The 24,266-nt window shown below is 37.1% G+C and overlaps 4 protein-coding genes across 13 annotated transcripts in view; 3 read left to right on the forward strand and 1 right to left on the reverse strand.

The window, feature by feature from the left end:
* The window catches only part of LOC120771828, a 180,009-nt gene that overhangs the window by 17,268 nt on the left and 138,475 nt on the right, over positions 1–24,266 (reverse strand). The window lies entirely within an intron of this gene.
* On the forward strand, positions 6,780–9,895 carry LOC120771831. Its single transcript, XM_040100069.1, has 3 exons — positions 6,780–7,053; positions 9,170–9,327; positions 9,396–9,895. Exons 1-3 carry the CDS (start codon positions 6,840–6,842, stop codon positions 9,711–9,713), a joined length of 690 nt encoding a protein of 229 aa, XP_039956003.1. The 5' UTR covers positions 6,780–6,839; the 3' UTR covers positions 9,714–9,895.
* LOC120771832 lies at positions 16,759–17,605 on the forward strand. Its single transcript, XM_040100070.1, has 3 exons — positions 16,759–16,972; positions 17,075–17,229; positions 17,304–17,605. The coding sequence occupies exons 1-3, from the start codon at positions 16,783–16,785 to the stop codon at positions 17,544–17,546; spliced, it is 588 nt and encodes a 195-aa protein (XP_039956004.1). The 5' UTR covers positions 16,759–16,782; the 3' UTR covers positions 17,547–17,605.
* On the forward strand, positions 20,198–21,676 carry LOC120771830 (GPI-anchored hemophore cfmA-like). The gene is made up of 3 exons (XM_040100068.1): positions 20,198–20,481; positions 20,556–20,770; positions 20,825–21,676. The coding sequence occupies exons 1-3, from the start codon at positions 20,280–20,282 to the stop codon at positions 21,551–21,553; spliced, it is 1,146 nt and encodes a 381-aa protein (XP_039956002.1). The 5' UTR covers positions 20,198–20,279; the 3' UTR covers positions 21,554–21,676.

The raw sequence follows: 24,266 nt of genomic DNA on the forward strand, positions 1-24,266 counted from the left end.
ATTTCAGCGGCACTTTCATCATGACTGGGTAAATAGGGTCCTAACGTGCTAAGAACATATTAAGCACAAACCCACCTCAGGCATACGAGCGTGTCGTGGCGATATAATTTTTGTGTAATAATTATTATTTTGTTTTCAGAATTTTATTTTTAGTTTTTGCTTAATTTTTTTTTGTTTTGCAAGTGCTTATCGCGAGCAAAAGTCACAAACGCAAAGTGTTTAAGCGTCTGTCAGGCTCCACTGAAGTTCTAAGTAGCGCTCAGTCGAGCAGCTATTTATGGTGAATACTAGCATACTGGTGTATATATGTACATGTATATGTACATTTGTGTATATACTCAGCTACTTCCAAACGGTTCGACACTTTTATGACTACAGTCTGAATCGGAAGATGTTTGTATGGTATGTGTGTTCGTGTACGTGTGTTGTTACAAAAAGTCAGTCAACGTAAACACGTCTGCCGCCACTGAATTGTTCTTGAAATGCAGTTATTATTCTTTCAAACAATATATGAGAATTTTAACACACTTCGTCGTATAATTGCATTATTATATATGTAAAATAATTATATGTGTGTGAGTTTTTGCGATAAGTAGCTGCTGGAGCCTATACAATCACCCGCACACACGCGGAGTCTACAGTTTTTAATTATTGGGCAAGCAAAAATTATCTGAGAGCAATACATATAGTATAAGTATATGTAAATACATATATGTATGTATGTATTGTAAGTATGTTTGTATGCCGATATATAACGATATTAAGTTCATCTACGACTCTATTCATTGTGTGTAACGCCTATTAAATAATAATATCTTTTATGTATGTATGTATGTTGGAATGTACGCATAGCATAAAGTGGCAGTAAACAGTAAATTTTAATGAATGAGAACTAAAACAGCGTCACCTGAAGGCGAAAAATTGCCGCAACACTAGGTTGATGGTTACCTAATTAGGAGATTACGGAAAAATAATGGAAAAAAGGAAATACAAAGTGATAAAGCAAAAAGTAAAAAGTAAAAAAAATAAAAGCGATAGAAAATCTTTCATAGTATTGTAACGCACCAAATACTTCTTCAGCTGTAGTTTCTTAAAACGCCAAGAAATGCTAAGATTTTCGAAATTTTAAGTCCCATATGAATAAATCCAATATAATCTACGATCAAATTTAACATGGACTGACAAGAAAAAACATTTAATAAAAATTTTTATTATCGCCTTCAAAAGATACTTCCGAGCCAATCCAGAGAGTTTGTCATACACTTATTATAACCTTCGGCTGAGATATTCTACAGATTGTTAAACTTTGAACACCACATTCATAAACCCACTTCTCGTCTACAGTAATGTAGCGTTTGAGAAGTGTAGGATCCTAACTACGTTGTCAGGCGTCTCTTTTTCGACCTTTACTAGACGTCGTTTGTGTAAAAGATTCTGATGTTTTGGTACGCGGGTAGCTTTAACCCCTTTCGTAACCGAAACATTTACCAATATGGTTGAGTCGATCCATGTGAGAACCTTTGCTATCTCTCTGATGTCAACACGACGATTTTTTTTTTATTTTAATATTTTCCATTGACTCTTAGGTGGCAAGTTAACAATGACCGTACGACCTGCACCGAATGTTTCATGTCACTCACATTTTATATTCGTGAGAAAGTAGATATACGAGTACACCATGCGCCAAATCTTCGTCGAAGAAGAGCTGCTTTTGACAGCACGAAAAGGAGCTGCCTTTATGCCGCTGTGTATGAATTTCGTATGCCCACAAAACTAGTATGACTGTGGAAGCCTATGTTGAGCAATATCAAAAGCTCCGTCAAGATCGGGAAGGACCTCTTCGAGCCGTTCTTTACCAAGCTATGTTTCAGACAAGGAGTTAGAATAGGAGAGTTTCTATCGTGCAACTTCTTCAATCTACTGCTGAAAAGAATAATTCGAGTTGCAGAGCTGAATAGAAATGTTACAATCTTTTATATAAGGGTACAGCTACTGGTGTACACCGATGGCATCGATATCATTGGCCATAACAACCGCGCCGTTAGTTCGGCTCTCTCCAGGTTGGTTAAAAAAGCGAAGCAAATGGGTCTGGTAGTAAACAAGGGCAATACGAAATAAGTCTTGTCGTCAAACAAACAGTCGTTGCATTCGTGACTTGACTCTCACGTCACTCTTTACAGTCGTAACTTCGAAGTCGTAGATAATTTCGTCTATCTTGCAACCAGCATTAACACCAACAACAACGTCAGCCTTGAAATACAACGTAGAATAACTCTTGCCAACAGGTGCTACTTTGGAATGAGTAGGCAATTGAGAAGTAAATTCCTCTCTCAAAGAACAAAGACTAAATTCTACAAGTCACTCATCATCCCCGTCCTGATGTATAGTGTAGAGGCATGCACGATGACAACATCTGAAAAATCGACGTTACGAGTTTTCGTGAGAAGAGTTCTGCGGCAGATTTTTGGTAGTTTGCGCATTGGTAAAGGCAAATACCTCAGACGATGGAACGATGAGCTGTACAAGATATACGACGACATTGACAGAGTTCAGCGAATTAAAAGACAAAGGTTACGCTGGTCGTCCGAATGGATGAAAACACTCCAGCTATGAGAATATTCGACGTAGTATTCGCTGGTGGAAGCAGAGGAACAGGAATACCTCCACTCCGTTGGAAAGAACAGTTGGAGAAGAACCTGACTACACTTAAAATCTCCATATAGTATACAGTTGAACTTCCCTAACTCGAATTACCATAATCAAAAAAAATTTGAGATAGAGAGACTTTGAGTTATGGTAGGAAATTTGTTTGAAATTTGACTTCTATTGCCAATTCTAAAGTTCGAGTTATAGAAGTTCTACTGTATATGTTCATTATAGCTCCTTTGATCTTCTGAGTGTTACAAACTTCATGTCAAACTTAATATACTAGGTTTAGTGGTAGGGTCTTTTATTATTGCCTTTCCGAATGATTAATACCTTATATGAAATAATCGACACATCTAACTTTATCATTCTGTTGTTTACAAACTTATAGCAAGGATTATAACACGATTTTCCAGAGTCATTTAAATAAGTAGATATACATAAGATCTCCGATTAGTAACATCTATTAATAAAGAAATTTCAAAAGGAACTGAGATGAAGTAAAAATTTCAAGAACGTCGAGCCTTGGAGCTTTTTTGAAAATTTTAGAGTTGCCTAAAAGTTCACTGCGTTCGCTTAACGCTCCCACGTAATGATTTATATTTTGCATAAAGCTCAATCTTTTCAATTCCAAAATTCCCATTATATTGGCAATAAATTCGACAATTTTTCATATCAGCATGACTGCGTTGAGAGCGAGTGACTTAACAAGTTAAGTGAGAAAACTGAACTCATTTAACAAAGCGCTTCATTTTACCTGACGGAGTTTCATCTTAGTTTTTTTTGACAGCATATTTTCTAACCATAGAAATAGTTGTTGTTTTCATTTAATCTAACGAAACGAATAATCCATATTTTCTGAAATTTTTATGTCGCTATTAATTGCAAAGTCAGTTAGATCTGTTTTGTAATGACCTCCCGCCTTTCTGTACTGAAATCAAAGTATCCTGCTAATATCTTGGTATAGGGTTATTTGAAAAGCAATGAATACGCCAGCAATATTTGCATCATTCACGATCCCGAGACTAACATTTGTGCTACGGCTCGAGTAAAGGAGGGGGATTTGTTCTCGGAAATAGTCAAAATTATGTGCATGAAATGAAATAAAAGTATCTCAAATTTGAAAATTGTTAAATTTTCTTGCTCAAAAACAACACCAAGTTATTAGTTATATCATATCATAAATTCTTATATCACATCTCCATTATATTATGGAAATTATTTATCATTTAAATACCATCTGTTGTCTTATTGGTATTATTTAGTTCACATCAAGTATTTTCATACAATAAATGCGTGATATATAGTATATATATGTATAATATAAGCACTTAAATGTCTGAATTTGGAAATTTGATAAAGCTTTCTTTATCAGCAAAATTCTTCCAACTCTTATCGAACTAACGGTTGGCATATATTGTACCCCTATTGGGTGCAACACTCTTATAAGCTGTCAGATAAGCATTTTTCTTAAATAGTTGCGAAAATGAAGTGACATCTTGAAGAGAGCAAATTCGATTTTGTCAATTAAGCGATTACAGTGCAGTGCAATATATACTATAAATGTATGTATTATACATAATACATACTATATATTGATTAAAAATCTAAAATACAAATCTTTCCTCGGCGCTCTGGCGCTGCATATTACAAATAAACCCTGATATTAAATTGATTTTAATATTTTGATATAAATTATATAAAAATATGAACCATACACGATTTATATCCGATATTTTGTCAAAAAATATGTATGAATCAAACCAGAGCAGAGAGTTAGCGAGTTAAATTCATTACAAAAGAGTAGCCTCAAACGCCGCAAATGTAGTCTAATCGTTAGCTTTATTGATTTTAATAGTTTATACGAGACTTTTTATACCAGTTCTCTGTTCGATTCGCCGCTCTACTGAGAGAGATATTGGGGACTTTTGACTGGAATTTTTGGACTAATTTTATGGCATAGCACATTCATATTTTTTATAACTACTACCGCTTCCTTAGCGCAATAGGAAATGTGTTACAGAATCGCATATAAACATATGTATGTATGGAATCTATGCCATAGATATAGACGTACAGGTATATCTACACTATCAAAGTAATTTTTACAATTTACACCTTAGCGTTATAAACAATATTGTTGTTGTTTTCGCACATGCTGCTCGGTTGAAATTATAATCACATATAATGTAACACTATAAGTTGAGTCGATATACATATGTATGCTTTTTTTTGAGACTATGTATAGTACAGCTGGTTAAACAAATGGAAGTTGCGTAGTTAATAAAAGCATTGACAAAACTATTTCGCAGAATATGTGGTGAAATTGTTATATCATAATGGGCGGATATTACTTAGTAAGCTCATACGTGATTTACAATCCTGAAATGGACAGCAGTTTTGTAATAATGCCACCAAACACCCGTGTTTCGGGCATTTGGGCCCATTTGGGTCACATGGTGTGACGAGAGATAGCACATTTTCCAATTCCAGTTCTTATCAGTTCTTTAGAGGGCATTACTTTATTATATTACTGACACTCATTCAAACATAAAATTTAATTTATAAGTCAGTTTTCATCCGGGCCACTATGATCTGAAATTTTGTTTTGCAGGTTGTACTGTTGCTTAGGACAATAATCCATGGCAAATATCGTGAACATATTTGGTGAAATAAAAAACTTCTCCATACATAGATTAGAGTTTGATCGATCAGTTTGGAAGGCTCCTATATGCTATAGTGAGCCGATATCGCCGGTTCCGGAAAAAGAGCGGCTTCTTGAAATAGGACTTTTGTAAACAGTCAGGCGGACATACATAGCTAAATCAACTCAGATAGCAAATAAGTAAATTTGATCTTTTTTTATTATGTATGTACATATGTATACGTTAGGTTAGTTTAGTAGGCCAATGAGCCACGCATAGATTAGTTTTGGTCCTTTGCTTTGGACCCCAGATGAATACTGCGTAGTCTTAACAATGCGGCACAAGTGCACAAGAGTTGCTCCATTGTTTTCCTGGTGCTTTGCTCTAGACATTTCCAGCAATCTTCTCGATCTGTCACCCTCGTTCTGGAGGCATGTGTCGCCACTAGTCAGTGACCAGTTAGTATTCCGATCATGTTCCTACTCTTTCTTTTATGGAGTGCCAATAGCAATTTTGGGTACTTCCGATTTACCATTTTGCACATAACTTTTGCAGTTTAACTCCCAGGTAGCACGTTCCATTGGGTTTTAATTTTCTTTACCATGCTTCTGTTCAGATCGTCGTATAGACAATGCATGGGTTTCCTAATGTTGATCACGTTTGGCAATCTCGTGCACTATTTTATTGCCATCGTTACCTTTAAGGCCTGGAACTCAGTAGGAGTGAAGTTGCTTGCTTCTGGCAACACTTTCCACTACTGCCCTGCTTCCCAAGACACTGCTGGGCGATATTCGATATGATTGCCTTGATTGCTGCTTGGCGGTCTACGAAGATGTTGACTTTGTCAGCAGGTGCATTATAGTCCAGCTCTGTGGCTTACGCAATAACAAATATCTCAGCTTGAAATATAATGCAGCGGCTCGGCAACTTAATAATAAAGTCTGCCTTATGCCTAACTTTGGACAGTATATTCCCGCACCAACTCAATTCTCCATTTTCGAGCCATCCGTATAGCTGTTTAGAGTGTTGCGCGCAACTAGCATACCTTTACGTCTACCATCTCTTTCTATGTTTATTTCGAATCTTCTTTCGTAGTTGAAAAGTGGGATCACTTTATATATGTATGTATAAGTATATAATTGATTTAGGAATAGACACGGCTTATGCACTTTCAGTATTACACTTCATAACAAATAAATAAATACTAAATTGAGATAATTCATTTCGCAAACAATCACATTTATCGTGCTCATGACATACTGAAAAATAACACGACATATTTTAGGTAAACACATTGTGATACCTGGGAGATATGCCACACCTGCACCCCCCATCGAGTATGCGAGATGCCCACTTGACGCGATCTTGAGAATATTTTGATCGTGATAATTTTTGCTTCCTCTTCATCATTTCACCACTCAAATTGTCAATATTTTCCGTTTATATATTTGTGTTCTCGACTTATTGATCAGTAGTCTTTGGTGGATTTTAGAGTGTTAAAGTTGTCGCGCTTTTCTTCAAGGCACCTTACCTAGACATTTATACAAGATGTTCGCGTTCGGAAATAAAAATACTATATACTGTGTCCTTTTGTTCATTTTACTCTTGACGCATGCAACGGCCGATGAACACTCGGTTAATCCAGCAGTGCCACGGACGTGTTACAGTTGTGAAGGCATCAATTGCTTGCGAGTCTCACAATTGAATGCTACGAGCGATTGCTTGGATTTGTTGGATTATTGTGTGACAGTTTTTAGAGGATGTAAGTGTATTGATCATTGAGGGTATTTAGTGTAAAAATTAAAAAAAAATGTACTATATAGGTGCCTGAAATCAAAAGTAAATTCCAAGCATTGCGTTTGATCCATTCTATATGAACTGCTGTCGTAAGGATTTAAAGAATCAGAGACGCTTTAAAAGGCATATGAAACTCCGTACAAAAAATCGTTAAGGCAATAAATAGTTTGGATTTTCCTATAACATTTTCGTACAAGAATCAATGGCAGGCTCACGTGTTACTGTTAATCGGACTTCTTCCCCCAAAGAAACGCAAAAGCTCCATTGATTACTACGTTTAGTTAAAGTTTAATCCAAGCTGCTTATTTGTGCCTCTTTTAAATTAGTTCCAAATTGAAAAACTCAAGGATTCCGAGAAAGTTAAAATGCATAACTTCATAAAGGAAGCTGGAGTAAGCAATAAAATTATTACCGAAATTCATGAGAAGTCCTACGAATACTTATCGAAAATGTCGAAAGTGTTATATTTTTATTAATTTCAAAATTATTTAAAATTAGTGTTAATGTGATAGATATAGTGCTATACCTGTTATTATTATTTTCAAAACGTGTTGAAGAAAAGCACACAAGTAGGAGTTTAAGGTTTAAGATTTTGCTAAACAAATTGTTGAGATTTCAGCATAAGTATGCATTTAAAACGTTGAACACTCGCACGTTGAACAAAACTCAAACTGTAAAAATATCTCATTTGTCCGTACAAATTCCTGATATAAAAGTACTATTACAGTTATAATATAGTATGACATTTTATGAGAGCGAGTAAAAAATGCTCTGTATTGATTCACTAAACATATGAATGATGTTGAGTTATAAGCTTGAAATGTTTTGTTAGACTTAAGCCATGCACATTTGAGAACTCCGACTAAATAACATATACAGGAGTAGTCTTTACGAAGAAAGTTTTTCAAGGGAAGAGAACTCAAAGCCTTGATAAATCCATATTGTCCTCATAGTAATTATCATAAAACCCTCAGAGATCGTCATAGTGCCTTAATAATTTGACCAAAATTTTGGCGCAGATATCAGCGTACCCAGAAAACATTATCAAATTCATGTCGCGTCGCAAAAAAAAAGTATGACAACATTAAATCTCGAACAACCCTTATCGCAAGATTTCGTTGTCACAATTTAATTTATTCTGCCGATGATCAATCAGCAGACCTTAGATCATCTTTTCATATATCTAACCAGGGCTATTTTTATTAAGAAAATCATGAATTATAGCTATGGGGGCTTTCATATAAATGGGAAAAGCTTGTTATCTTGGATCGAAAACTTAATGTGTCAAAAGAACAAGAAGGTTTTGTCAATTTGAAAAGTACTTTAAGAGCAGGCCTTTATGGGTATATGTATATACTCAAAATGTTCTAAGGATCTAAAACATTAATAAAAGGAAGATCGGTATTCTTATTTTAGTATTTTCGCCCGCTTCAATTTTAAACCGTGAACATTTTCTAGTGAATATTTTTATAACTTTCGACGTGGGTTAACTCAGCAACAGTGCTTCAATGGACTTAATTCCCACACAATTTGTCAATAAAGGCGTAGGCGCCCGAAAGTAAAGATAAACCGAATGCAATGTTTCAAGATAAGCCGAATCCAACAAAAGTTGTTCGCGCACGAGGAAATTTTAAGCTTCAAGTTTTTTAGAACACCTGGATATATCGCAATCATACCACCAGACCAACGCAGAATATTAAATTCTGTTCTTGCTAGGGATCGAATGACTTCTTTTTACTCTCGTACGTAATGATGAGTCGTTTAATGCGTTGAAAAGGCATGTTTTAGAGAGAGCTTAATGGAGAATATCGTGAATTTTTTTATAAAACGGTTCTTTACTACAAGATGCAAATTTGAATTCCCGATTTCGTCGAATAATGAATATTGAATTCTTACGCAACATTTTAAAAAGTTTTTACCAGCATCTAAAAGTTTTTTGTCGGGTTTGATCTCTGCAAGTTGCAAAACCATAAAATATTCCGTTACACACCAACTGAGCCATTCCTAACTTTAAGTTAAGCATATTTTCTCCAAAAGCTGATACTTAAACTAATAGATTTTTCTCTCCTTATTTCTAATAGTCACAGTAATAGCTCGCGGTTGCTATGCCGACTTGGAAATGAACTTGCGTGATAAATGTGACTTGGACAACCATCCCGAGTGTGTAAAATGCTTCGGCAATCGTTGCAATGACAAGGGACGCGCCGATTTCCAATGCATCGAGTGCAAGTCGAGTGAGGTAAGTGGCAAGACATATTTCTAGAATATTATTTCAAATTTAAAAACGTTCCTCTTATTAACTGGCAGGATAAAAGATGCGCCTCCGACACCAGCGCCCTGACTGCCGTGCAATGTCCAGTGCCCACCGCACAGAACTCTTACTGTTATGTCCGCGAGTCCAAGGAGGAAGGCACTACACGTGGCTGTTTTGTGCATCAGCAAGAACAAGAAGAGTGCCTCAGTGATGCACAGTGTTCCATGTGTTTGAGCGACGACGCGGTGGCTTGCAACGCATACAATGTATCCACAGGAGCTAAATCAGGCAGCAGCAGTGGACTTAGCAAAGTCAGTGCCACATCTACCGCTTCTTTTCTGCTGTTCGCTTTTATTGTGCGTTCAATATAAATATGTGATTGTGTCTTTTTTTACTAGAAACTAAGTATTCGATAAAAGTATTCAACACCGAGTTCTCGCGATAAGAGGGTGTTGTTAAATTTATTACCTGTTAATCTTCATATTCTACGAATAAAGTAATTGTAATGACTAGACTTAGTAAGGTATGAACTAAAAGTTCATTACCAAACAAATTTTTTGTATGTACATACATAAGGTACAGGGTGGCTATAAAAGAACGAATGTGTATTTTGAACACATAGAAACATTTGATAATGAAGCTCTTTAATATTAATAATATGAAGCTCTTTTAACCAAATCAGATCTTTCGGTTAGACTTGAGTTCAAGTACCAGTCTGAATATACATTTTAACAATGAGTGACCGCGAGAGTAAGTTAGACGAGCTTTTAAGGTCAAGAGAGCTCTGTTTATAAGTACTAAATTCTAGAAACGTTTTGATTGGCAAATTACCTGTTCACCGAAGTGTTCTCTCAATAAATTCATTGACTGATGCGATGTGTGGGGAATGAGATTAGTCGGATGCCATTTCAGGCATCAAATAGTAGGTTATCATGGCGCGAGAACGGTCGTCATTGACGGTTACGTTCTCACCGACGTCGTTTTTGAAGAAATATGGACCGATGGTTCCACCGGCCTACAAACTACACCAAACCGTTGTTTTTTCTGGATTAAATGGCGACTCTTGAATATCATTAAATTGCTCTTTGTCTCAAATAGGACAAGTTTGCTTTTTTACATACCCTTAGGCCAGAAATGGGCCCCTTCGTTGAACAATATTCGGCTCGAAAAAGTAAGATCTTCTTGAAACTTTTCAGAAGCCCATAGAGCAAAGTTGCTGCGAACGCGGTCTTCGTACACACTCTCAGCTACGGCTGCTATATTTTCTTCACTGCGTGCTGGATGTGGTCTGTTCGGTCGAATATTATACATACAATTATACAATATGAATGCTGGCAATTGTGTTGCCCATAAGTTGAGCGAAACACATTCTTTACACATAACATGACAGCTTGACACGACTCTCGCGGGAACTGTCAAAAAAGACTATTGAAAAAAGTACCTCTACTTGGTTCACCCGTTATTTCATTCCTAGTTTTAATTTTTTTTAATAAAAAGGCTTTGTATTTAAACTTTCGACAGTAATTATAGTTGTCTCGGATTCGCCAAACGTAAATCTCTATAGTATCGAACGAAGTATAAAAGATGTTCTAACAAACGGGCAGCACTTGTGGTGCAATTCTGTCTTCAGACGCAATAGTTTTATGTTATGATACTTTCTTAGTTGAGAGTTTATTTTTTTCGCGTTAAACCATTTTTTTCGTATTAACCATTCACAATAGAAAAAGTGAGCTGAAATATGCAGAACTAAACTTGACAGCATTGTAGAAGTTATTTGTTGTTGTTAATTTTTTGACAAGAGCGCAGAAAAATTTCCATTGGAAGACAACTTGTCATTTGTGCCATTCACAATGGTAAAACTGGTCTAAAAATCATAAAACAAAACTTGGAAGCATTGAAGAAAGCGTTTATACGACTTCAATAAAGGATCTATATATTCTTTTAAATCGCATTCAACTCGATAATTTTATTCTTGCTTTCGCAACTAAAATTTTTGAAATGAGAGCAAGCAGACATATGTCGAATCAAAGACTGCTAAAGAATCAGCACGAGAACTGATGGCATCGCAATTGGTAATTGAGCAGTTTTTCGACCGCAAGTGCCATATTCTGATTTGATATGCTCAAATCATCTTTAAGTGGGTTTTACTTAAGTATGTAAATTTTTGATTGCCGCTTTGAAGAAAGATTACAATACACTAAAAAGATATAACTGAAATATTTTAGAACTTGAACATTTAATAATAAGAGAAGAAATATTTTTTTAATTTCAAAGTTTCACTTTGTATAAGTTTGAAATTTAATCTAAACTAACACTTTCATGGTTACTCGAATCTAATGGTGGTTATGTCATTATTATATTCGCGCTCTAGCTGATTTGAAGTAACCCCAAAAGTGCTAAATATATGTTGGTACACACGAGTATAATCTAGTGGGATTTCCCAGATTAACAGTTATTATCAAGGCATTAGCAAAAATGCCCGCGAAGCTCAATAGTGTGTTGCTAGTTCATATTCTCACGTTTGCTGATAAAATGTCATTCGCTTGGAATCCCAAACACCAAAAATTACCGTTATGATACATTGCCAATTAGTTTTATGGCTTTCTATAAACATATACCCCTCATATTATAAGTACTTGGAAATTTATGACAATAATCATATACATATGTACATACTTATATGAAGCACTTTCAAACAGAAGAAAAATGATAAGTAAGGGTTTGACTGCAAAATCGTTGTTTTATCTTACATAGTATAGAAATTAATCGAAGATAAGTAAAGAAATGGAAGAACCAGAAACTATAATAATCTATAATCTACTTTAGGTAGAATTCATTTTTCAAGTGTGCCATATATATGAGAATACAGGCATACAAATTAGAGCGGACCGGTTAACAGGGAACAAAACAAAACGGAAAATCGAGAATGTGGGAAAAAATCGACCCGGTCTAATATACATTTTCTATCAAATTATATTCGGAACTTCAAATAGTGTTGAAATAGTGAATAGAGTAAGTAGAGGTACTTTTTACAAAAGCCTTTTTTTGAGAGATCACCCTTGAGTCGTATCAAGCTGTCAAGTAATTTTGTTCAATATTGTTTGGTATTTCATCATGAAAGGAATTACACCTAAACAACGTTTACAAAACGTTCAACTTTATTAAACTCACGACTTGGCACATTTACGTCGAGGTCTTAAATTGAAAGCACACAAAATTCAGCTTTTGCAAGAACTGAAGCCGATCGACCTTCCCAAACGACACCGCTTCGTTCTATGGAAGATCCCACATTTTTGAGCCAAATTTTGTTCAGCGATGAGGACCATTTCTGGCTCAATGGTTACTAAAACCTGAAGAAGTTCTAGAGCCATTTCATCCAAAAAAAAAAATCAATGGGTTGGTGTGGTTTGATGCCGCTGAGAACGTAACCGTCAATGGTGACCGTTATCGCACCTTGATAACCGACTATTTGCCTCAAATTAAACCTCGAGATCTCGGTGACATTTGGCGAAAAGACGGCGCCATTTCCCACACATCGCATCAATCAATGGATTTATTGAGAGAACACATTGGTGAGCAGATAATTTCAGGTTTTGGGTCGGTCGATTGGCCTCCAAAATCATGTGATATCACACCGTTAGACTACTTCCTGTGGAAGTATGTAAAGTCTAAAGTCTATGCGGGCAATCCTGCTTCGATGATAATAAACATTCCCCATTAAATTTGAAGTTTCTATGTTTTTTCTTTAAAAAAGTACGGAAATTCATAATGGATCACCCTTTACTTATATATAAAGATGTTCAGTTTAGATCTCTTCAAACTAATGCGAAAAGAATGTGTGAATTCCCAACACAGAGGAGACTTGGCTCTTATTTTCTTCCCCCCCAGTTGTCAACTAAGGTGGCAAAGATAGTTCGTATAACTTATCGTTTCATCTTATGGAATATTTGCTCAAAAACCACTCGAGAAAGCCACATATCTAATCGTAGGATTTGAACCACGTGATGAGACACTTAACGTGTCAAGATCATCGAACAGTCCTTGAAAAATCCCTAAATGTATGTATATGTTTATTTTAAAGATAGTCAGATATTTCCCGTAGACCTAAAGTAAATTTGAAATCGTGTAAATTTTGATAGGAATGAGGTCGGATGATGAACGTTCAATTGATTGGAATTCAGAGTCCTTTGCAGAAAACTAATAAAATATTTTTTGGCGGGTATTTTCACAATTTGTGAATGTAAAGTAACCTTTCAAGGTAGGAACTTAATTTACTCACTGAAATCTGATTATTTTTCAACGTCAAATAAGTATTTGCACTTCACTTGAAGAGCAGCACAAAAACTTCAAATGAACCGCAATTCAAAGCTTAGTGAAGATTAACGTTGATTATAATGGCATTTTAAGCTTATCATGTTCAAACTTAATTCGTCGGAACACAAATACTTCAACTCATTCATTACTTATTGTCGACGGTATTATGAGGCATTTTATATTCGGTCGGAAATTGTTGTCTGCAGTTAGTACTCTCTCAAACAATAGCTTAAGGTCAAAATATTTGATCTTTTTGGCTATTGGAAAACTAGCTGAAAACTGCGCGATGATTTATGCAGCAGTATGCCTCAAAGTTAAAATAGTTTTCCTTTAAAGTTTTATTTTATGAAATGGAAAAGGACAAAACTATAGAGTTCTAAGTACTTCTCATTTAGAGGTTTTATGCAGATCATATTCTGCTGTTTAAAACAACTTTGAACATATAGAATTGGGAAGCAACTATCCGAGTACTTTTAAACTAAAGGAAGCTTCGGATAGTGCAGAGCTGGGAGGTTCTAAGAGGTGCGTCGGAGGTTATTGGTGCAGAAGTCACAGGACCACGCACCAAACTCTCCATAGCTATGGGACGTTTTCCGAGCATTTTTAGGCAGAAGTTTTTGCCATAAGTCAGTGCATAAAGATAAACCTCCAACGCAACTATCACAACGAACTTATAACCATAAGCGACACTTAAAGCAATCTCTGCCAATGAGAACAAATCGCTACCGGTGGAGGAGTGTAGAGAATGGCTGAATAGCCCAGCGGAACGTAGCTAAGTGCCTCATCTGGGTTCCCAGTCACAAACGTATAACGTTTGGTGTGTTTTACGTGGGTATCTGCTGACGACAGGCTTACTCCACGGCGCTCAAAACTACAGCGGATCAAATCAATGCGTTGATCAGCGCAGCATTTTCAGTTCACCAATTGGCAGTGTGGAATGGACACACTAACCACCTTGGTCGGGTTCAAGGCCCATCTAAAACCTCTGCCGTGCTTTGGGTCCGGCACCCGGTTGCAATGCAACTCTTGAATGCACTCCGCAATTAAATGCGACCAATTTTCTGACCCCGCACCCTGACCAATTTTCTGATGCAAAAATGCATTCAGAGTCCCCGTAAGCAGGAAACCCAGACTCAGACAAAATCTGAACATATAGCCGGGAATGTACTGCCTGACGAGCTCGCCCACTCCGCAGAATCCACTAACATGGTAGGACCTGAACCCTTCATCGCGGTGGGTCGCCATGCCATAAAGGAGCTGTTCTGAAAGGAAGAAGGGGTAGGCAGAGAGAGGTATTGGCAACAACTCCAAGGCATGCGCCATCCCAAGTTGCTAATGGGGGGTTACAGTCTCAGCTAGTCCCGTGAGACAAATTTAGACTTCTTGTCGCATTCTTTACTGTCCACTGCAAGATGATGAAGCATTTATAAAACAAGGGTGTAGCTGCGACAGGGAGCCTGAAAACCTAGAACACCTACTGATTGATTGAATAGCAGTCTGCAGATACAGGTTGAAGGCCCTTGGATCCATGTTTCAAATAGGAATCACATCGCTTCTCTAGCACCCAGTAGAATATTAAACTTTATCAATATGCTATGACTAGGTGAGTCTTTGCGATTTAAGAGAGGGCACAATAGACCTAAGTTCGCAGTGTTTTCCTCGTCAATTTATCTAATCTAATCTAATGGGCCCAAAATGAAATGGTCCTGATTCCGTTTTGCGGCCCCAATTATGGTCTAAACTTGCACCTCCCAGCTGTTATTAATTCGAGCCAGCCGCGGCAGTCACTTACCGGAAACCATTATGAATATTGGCAATCAAAGGAATTATGTTTTTGTATTTTTTTAATATTAAATGCTGATCCATTTCGAGGTTCCCTACTTTTTTAAAGAAGCAACTTAGAAAATTCAAATTTATTGCGCCATGTTTATTATCATTCTAAAGAACATTCTTTGGTATTTATTTTTTGAATTTTATCTCTTTCTAATAGTGGTCGTGGCTACGTTTCAGCTGATCCATCCGTTGTGTGGGAATTGTCGCCGTCTTGTTGAAACCAGATATTGGCGAGATCACGAGCTTCAATTTCATGCATCAAATAGTCGGTTATCATGGCGCGTTAGGGGACCATTACGTTATCACTGGCAACATTTTGACGAAATATGGATGGATGATTTCACCGGCACACGAAACACACCAAACCGTTGTTTTTTTGGATGAAATGGCATCTCTTGAATTTCTTCAGGTTGCTGTTCATCCCAAACGCTGCAATTTCGCTTCTTTACATACCCATTGAGCCAGAAATGGGCCTCATCACGGAACAAAATTTTGCTCGAAAACGTCGGATCTTCTTGGAACTTTTCAAGTGCCCATAGAGTGAAGTGTTGTCGCTTGGGAAGGTCGGATAGGGATCCAATAATGAATGCTGGATCTTAAGATGGATGATGGTGTTGCGAATAGTACGCTCAGTAGGCCAATTACGTTGACCATAAGTTGACCGAAGCGTGCGAGACACATTCTTCACAGAACGTGAATTTTCGAAGTGAAGTTGAACGATGTGTAAACGTTGTTCAGGCATTTCCATGACGAAACGCCAAACAATACCTCTTACGATGCACGTCATTATAAGTTTTCATTTAAGGAGTTATCAAGCGGTATAATAAGTCAATATAGATAAATATCTTCCTCAAAAACTATTCCATAATATTTGGTGTTTACAATTAATATTTATGCAATCGCAGTAAGCTGTATGCATGCAGATACTTACATTTTACCGGTTGCTGTTAGTAACTATCAGCGAAGCTTATGGAAGAGTTTCCCTTTATCAGTGGCAGCAATAAATATAACACTTAAAAACAAGCAAATTATTTGACTTGCAATTGAGATCACACGGTTTTGCTGGATACTCTCGTATACGGCCAATTAGATGTTAGGTATAACCAAATAATTCCAACAAATATAATTAAGAAATTAATCAGCAATAAATAAATAAAGTGCAATAAAATTAAATCAAGTGTCATACTTGAGAAATTATCAACAAAGTGTTGGAAATTTTCAAAGAGGAAGCGCATAAGTTGAAGTCTATAAAAGAAACTGATGAAAATAATTTCAACTGACTAACCGAACGAAATGTGTCGCTTGGAACAACTCGCGCTTGCAGCACTGCTTGCAGCTGTGCTCTTGATACACAACGCGGCTGCCACCCAGCAGGCAAGGACCTGCTATGCCTGTGAAGGCATTAACTGTCAAAGAACGTCACTTGCCCAAGAGCAGAAGTGTTTGAATGCCTTGGACTATTGTGTGACTGTCTTTGATAAGTGTGAGTAGAAAACAAAAAATGCATAAAAATATCAGAAATATCTAATGAATATAAATTTTAAGTTCCCCAATTAATCATTGACTTTGTTACCTCGGTTTTCAGTTACCGTTGTGGTAAAGGGCTGCTCACTCGAGGTGCCCAGTGATTTGCGCCGCCGCTGTGATGCCAACACTGTCGAATGTCATAAATGCAACACTGATCGCTGCAACAATTTGGGTCAACCGAATTATCTGTGCTTGCAGTGTGACTCCAGCAAGGTATTCATACAAATATTTCAACACTGACAATTGCGCAAAAATAATGGTAATTCCATATATTGCTGCATTTCTAGGATGCCAATTGTGCTAGCGCTGCCAGCACTGTAACACCAACACGCTGCCCCTCCCCGACTGCCCAGAACTCCTATTGCTATGTGAAATACGACGGCGGTGTCACCACACGTGGCTGTGCCACAACTCTGGCGGACCAACGCAGCTGTTTCGCGAGTGCCAATTGCATGCTCTGCTCACCCGGCGAACTGAAGAGTTGTAATAATGTGGACTTCCAACCCGGTACACGGGCTCTGCGGCTTTAGAAAGTAATTCATATGTGTATATTTGAGTGGTTAAGTAAAATTGTAAAATCTTAGCGGTTTTGATGTTCAACTTGTTTTTGTTTTATATTTAATAAATAAATTGTTAAATGTGTGGTTGCATTTGTCGAAAATATTTTGGAATTATTTGTTGTGGTATGACTTTTTTATAACTGGAGAATGAAAGTTGTTACGCTAGCGCAGGCTTTTGGCATTTCTTTATTGTGTTTTTACTACGTACATAACGCCGAACCCGCAGAAAAAATCTCAACAGGCATATGGGTGAACTTTTATTTCACGTTTACAAACGACAGAAAGAGTTCGAGCTTTTCGCTATTACTTTTAAGACCAAGTAGGATTGGAAGTTGTGAAGATTTTCAGGCAAACACACGCTTTCAAGACACTGCAAGTATTTAAATGACATAAAATGTTGATCTGGACTTTTCTGATATTGGGATCTGCTAAAGAACCTACAGGTTTTTTGAGAAGTACGTAATAACATAAATAGTTTCCAAAGATCACGATCGAAATATTTTTAAATTCTATAATGTATATAAATTCGGTGCTATCCTATGAAGTAAGGTGCATTTAAATTTATAATTTCCATCTTCTAAATTAAATCTCTATTCCTTGAAGTTACCTGTACATAGACGGCATCATAAACTCAAGAGTATTTTTTAGTTATCTTCATATACACTCTGCTGCTATATTTTCTTGACTGCGTGCTGGATCTGGTCTATTCGGTTGAATATTTCGCTATAATGAATCCTGGGTCTCAAGACCAGACAATACTGAACAGAAATAACATGACAGCTTGACGCGATTCTCGCGTAATCTGTCAAAAAAAGGCTATTGAAAAAATTCCTCTACTTGGATTAAATGATAACTTTTGGCTACATTCAAATCAAAAACAGCAAGGATTATAATCCTCATTCCACCGCTCTAACGGCTTTTGGTTCTATGTAACTTGAACGGACATAGGTTTACATCCGGCCAAAGCATGTAAATTCAGTAGCACTCCATAAAATTATTATTGTTATTTCCACCAAAACAATATATGGTTATGGGCAGTGTTTAAATCTTTTCAAAATTATCACACTTCTTGGATATCCATTGATTCCACGAAGCAAATACAATGCCTTAAATGCTTTAAATTACTTTGGAATAGTTTATGAGAGTACTCAGTGACTAACTATTATAAAAAACCTCCTTCATGTTAAAAATACTTTAGATGGACCACAAGTCATACCTGTGGAGCCGTGGTGAGCAGTATTACGAATAGACGAAAGCCAGTCTTAGTCTAGCTTAGAGAAGTTAAAATCATTCTCAAAAGTTGATTTTATTGGTCGGTTTGTATGGCAACTAAGTATATGTTATAGTTTGGACTACTACAATTTGTTTAAAGATTGTGACTTTATGCGGACTTAAATAGCAATCCATGCCAAATTATGAAGATAACTTGTTAAATAAAAAAGTTTTCCGTACAAGAAATTGAGTACGATCGTTCGGTTTGTATGAGAGCTGTATGCTATAATGGTCCAATTTGAACAGTTCCTTCAAATGAGCAAGCATAGCGAGAAAAAGACGTGTGTAAAATTTCAGATAGATATCTTTAAAACTGTGGCACTAGTTCGCGTATATACAAACAGACGGATAGACAAATGTGACTCAGCTCGTCAAGATTATCATTTATATAAATATATATTTTATAAGGTCGTTTACTTCTGGATATTACAAACTTCGTGGCAAATGAAATGTATTCTGTTCAGGGTGTAATAAAGAAATAGAGGTAGCTCCACGACAACCGCGAGGTTAGTTCTGGATAAAGAAGCGTACGGGTCTGATAGTGAACGAGGCCAAGACGAAATATCTCTTGTCATCAAACACGCACTCACGACTTGACTCCCACGTCACTGTTGACAGTCATAACTTCGAAGTCGGACACAATTTCGTCTATCATGGAACCAACATCTGATGAGCTGACGAGTTTTCGCAGAAGATTTATGAACCTTTGTGTATTTTGCACAGAGTTCAACGAATTACAAGACAACGGCCACGCTGGCTAGGTCATGTCGTCCGAATGGAGGAAAACACTCCACTTGGACTCTTTTAAGAATTTAACTTGATACTGTATTATATTAAAATAAAGATAAGCAAATTCGCACTGCCGTGGATCCAGTCACACTCCAGAACGATTAATAAATCGATAAGAAGAAGAAGTTGGCACAGAGTATTAGTCTGTTATTACGAGCTTTTCGATTACAAAGTAAAAATTGTGAAAAATACCAGAGTAATTCCCTCGGCTTTTAATCGAATTAAATTCAGGAACACCGAATGGATTTGGAGCTTTTATTGTTAAGACTATATTTTATAGGAAGTACCTGCATACGTATTACAAATGTAATCAGTTTTTAAGTGCGTGATATTACATATGTATGTAGTAGCCTACGTACCCCACGTCAATTCGTACAACTGAAGACCACTTCATATTTATCTACGAGTACTATTATCTAATAAAACATACAGAGATAGGTGTAAACACTTTACTATTCCAAACAAAAATATTATTTAAAGTCTAAATGGGAGAATCAACAAAATTACAAGTACGGGCATATGATGCATGATGCATGAATTCCCATAACAACAACAAGCCCAGCAATATCTATAAATATAAGTTGCGATTTAATGCAACGGGTTATTTGACTGATGTAACAGTACCAGTAGAGGCTTAAGAAAATGTTGGAGCTCAATAAAAGGACACACAAAGTGCTGACGTATGTGCTGGTGGCCTTGGTGCTGCTGCAAGTGCTGTTCAAGCCCACCGAAGCGGCGACAAAGTGTCACAAATGCACCGGGATTAATTGTCAACGCACGACTTACGCAGCCACGGAGGATTGCACAGACGCGCTGGACAGTTGTGTCACCGTTTTTCAAGAATGTACGCGACCTTTAAAAATTTCGAGTATACTTTATAAAATAAATTCTCCATTTATCCATTGTGAATATTCGCAGCTATGGTCCTAGCACAAGGCTGCCTTGGTCAATTAGCCGTAGAGTTACGTAACAAATGTGAAATGCCAAGCACTGAGCAGACCGATGGAGCCGAAATGACCGATGTTGATGCCACCGTACCCGCTGTTAATAGAAACTGTCATCAGTGTAGTGAGGATTTGTGTAATAATCTTAGCGCTGAGGGTACCGACTGCTTACAGTGTGATTCAAATGAGGTAAGATCTTAAACTTGCAAAATAAATATGATATTTTATTGAATAATGCCACAGGAAGCCAAATGTGCGAGTGATACTGAAAGTCTGCAACCACAAAGATGTCCTATTTCAAAGGCCGTAAATACGTATTGTTATGCCAAAATTGAGGCAAGCCGTGCAACACGTGGTTGTGCCACAGATTTGGCGCAGCAAAAAGAATGTCTGAGCAATAATGGTTGTAGTCTCTGCTCACCTAGCGATATTAATGGCTGCAATCGTGATCCTAAGGTAGCAACAAATGATACAACTTCGAGTACAGGTGGTTCCAGCGGTGGCTCAGATAGTGGAACAAGTTCTGGTACGGGAAATGGAGGTTCGAGTTCTGGAGCTGGCAATGGCGGCTCAGATAGTGGAGCAGGTTCAGGCTCAGGTACAGGTGGCGGTGGCTCCAGCTCTGGAAGTTCAGGTACTAGTAATGGCGGTTCGAGTTCCGGTGGCTCCAGTTCAGGTACAAGTGGTGGTGACTCAAACTCTGGAAGCTCAGGTACTGGTGGTAGCGGTTCGAGCTCTGGTGGTTCCAGCGGTGGCTCACATAGTGGAACAAGTTCTGGTACGGGAGATGGAGGTTCGAGTTCTGGAAGTGGCAGTAGTGGCTCGGGTTCCGATGCAGGCACAGATGGCAGTGACTCGAGCTCTGGAAGTGGTTCAGGTTCTGGGTCAGACAGTGAAAATAGTGGTGCCTCCGGTGTATCAAATAAGTTATTTGTCGCACTGATTTTCATGGCATTACCAAAATTTATATAATTTAAACAAGAAAAGTATTTAAATTAATGTCGTAATAAGATATATGACTATAATGGTTGTAAAAAATGTTCTTTTAACTTTATGAGAAGCGTTTTCCTAACAAGGAAGCTTAATCGAAGAGAATTAAGAATTGTAACTAAGAAAATCTTAACCAGTACCAACTGAAATCGGGCGAGCCCTCAACGAATCGAATTATCTGATTAGGCTATCAGTTTTAATTATCATGTTTTTCTGTATAGAACCGTACGAAGCTTTTAACACTTTGCTGGAGTGTGAAATTTCCCCCGATTTGTGGTGTAATGATAAGCAAAAACAAATCTATAGATTGAGAGATATTTTGCTTGCTTTAAATGAAAGATAACATTATGGGAAAACTACATGAAATTTCCGGAAAGAAAAAAACCCAAGTCAAGGTTATTAAAAAGTAATGTTAAGACATTGCAGTAACGCATATTATTGGTTATCTCTTTATTAAACCAATCGTGGAAAATATTTAGCTCGAAACTCCCTATCTGAAGAGGAAGCACTCATCTGATATCGCCTAAATTTTTCTACTAAACTGTTAAATTTTACTAGGGAGGGTTAACTAGAAGCTGTGTTCTCCGCAAACAAACTAATAGGACCAAATATTGCCAAATACTGGAAAAGACCCGTGAAAAGGAGATAGAACACACCATCTCTTCGTCGATTTTAAAGCTGCTTTTGACAGCATGGAAAGGAGCTGCCTTTATGCCGCGATGTCTGAATTTGGTATCTTCGCAAAACTAATTCAGCTGTGTAAACTGACGCTGAGCATAACCAAAAGCTCTGTCAGGATCGGGAAGGATCTCTCCAAGCCGTTCGATACAGAAGTTTCAGACAAAGCGGCTCCCTTTCGTGCGACTTCTTCAATCTACTCTTGGAGAAAATAATTTGAGGTGGAGAACTGAATAGAGAAGGTACCATCTTCTATATCATTGGTCTCAACAACCACGCCGTTAGTTCTGCTTTCAAAATGGATAAGGAAGCAAAGAAAATGGGTCTAGTAATGAACGAGGGTAAGACAAAATATGTCCTGTCATCAAACAATCAGACGTCGCACTCTCGACTAGCCTCCCATGCTACTGTTGGCGCAAACATCCCATAGGTGCACAAAGTCAGAATACCCAAGTGACACCTGTTGGACTGGGGTAAATATTTAATTTTTTTTTTGTTCAGATTAGATATGTACTAGCATTCTAAAGTCCAAATACAAACAGATATATACATGTGTCACCGTGACAGTTTCACAAATATCTGATACAGACCCTTATCACCAACAATTTTGTGTCATACAAAGTCATTACATATTTGTGCTCGTGATATAGAAACCACAATAATAATCTGGGTAAACTTAATTTGTATCATTAAAGTGACAATGAAGCTCCATAAAAGCACCTCTTCATACTAAAATTATCAATTAAATGATAACTTTTAAGGGCGTCAATAGCATTTTTGTTCCACATTGCTGATGATACCCTCCACTGATTAATTCCTTTTATAAAAATTTATTAGAATAGGTACTTATCTACATCGGTAGAAATAACGGTAGACTTAATTTCCGCCAGAACTGATAACGGAGCAAACAAGTCAGCAGTAAAGTGGGGTAGTGACTAAGAGTGTCTGCTGCTTAACTCAGCGTGTATGCTAATTGAAAAAGTCATTATTTATGTTATCTGGTCACAAACAAAATTAGCTCAGTCCTGGATGAACTTAACTGCCTCGAAAGCATTTGTTGCATATCTCTGTTTATCGCTATCGATGACGTATGTATAATGACCTATCGTAAATATAGTGATATAGCATTGCATCATCTTCGGAACATGTCCTGCCCTAACCGTATTATTTCATATCAGTTGGTTGGCTGAAATCTCAGGGTTAAGAACTTTGGTATTATTATACTCTTTTAACACAGTGCCACAGAGTATAATAATTTTTTTTTGAACCTTTTAGTGTGCCAGCTTATGACCTAAAATTATCCATATCCAATCAAAACTGTTCAATCTCCAGATACAGAATACATACATAAGTATGGTTCCTAATCCTTAATCCCACATATATTGATGATGGTATGAGAGGTATGGGCGAAAACCCATCCATCGAAATAAATTTTTTGTTGGTTGGTATGACTGTCAGTGACATCTGTGCCAAACGTCACGTCAAAATAATCATTAGTGTTTGGTATACGCATGTCTTTCTGATGTACATAAAGTGCATTTGGCGATTTTAAGATGAGTGAGATTATTCAACAAAGAAGTTGCATTAAATTTTGTGTGCGGAATCAAATTCCTGGTGTGGAAACATTCAGAATGTAAAAAAAAGGCATTCAGTGATAATTTTTTTTCGCGAGCAAGTGTTTTTGATTTGTACAAATTATTCAAATTGGGTCCAGAACGCGTTTACGACGAACTACGTACAGAACGGCTATAAACCTCAACAGATGATTAACACGTCAATAAAATAACGGAATTAGTGCTTGGGAATCGACAATTAAAAGTTAGCCTTCTTATTGGCATCGTTGGAATACCAGAAAGATCAATGAAAACCATTTTGAAAGATCATCTGGCCCTAACAACAGTAAAATCATGATTGGTTCCGAAATTACTCAATGTTTTCGAAAAACAACGTCGTTAACGTCTGTGAAACAATGCTTTTCGACTAGCAGGATGTCATGTGGCAAACGTGAGCCGAAGCC

Source organism: Bactrocera tryoni, chromosome 3 (genome assembly GCF_016617805.1).
Source record: "Bactrocera tryoni isolate S06 chromosome 3, CSIRO_BtryS06_freeze2, whole genome shotgun sequence".
NCBI lineage: Eukaryota > Metazoa > Arthropoda > Insecta > Diptera > Tephritidae > Bactrocera > Bactrocera tryoni.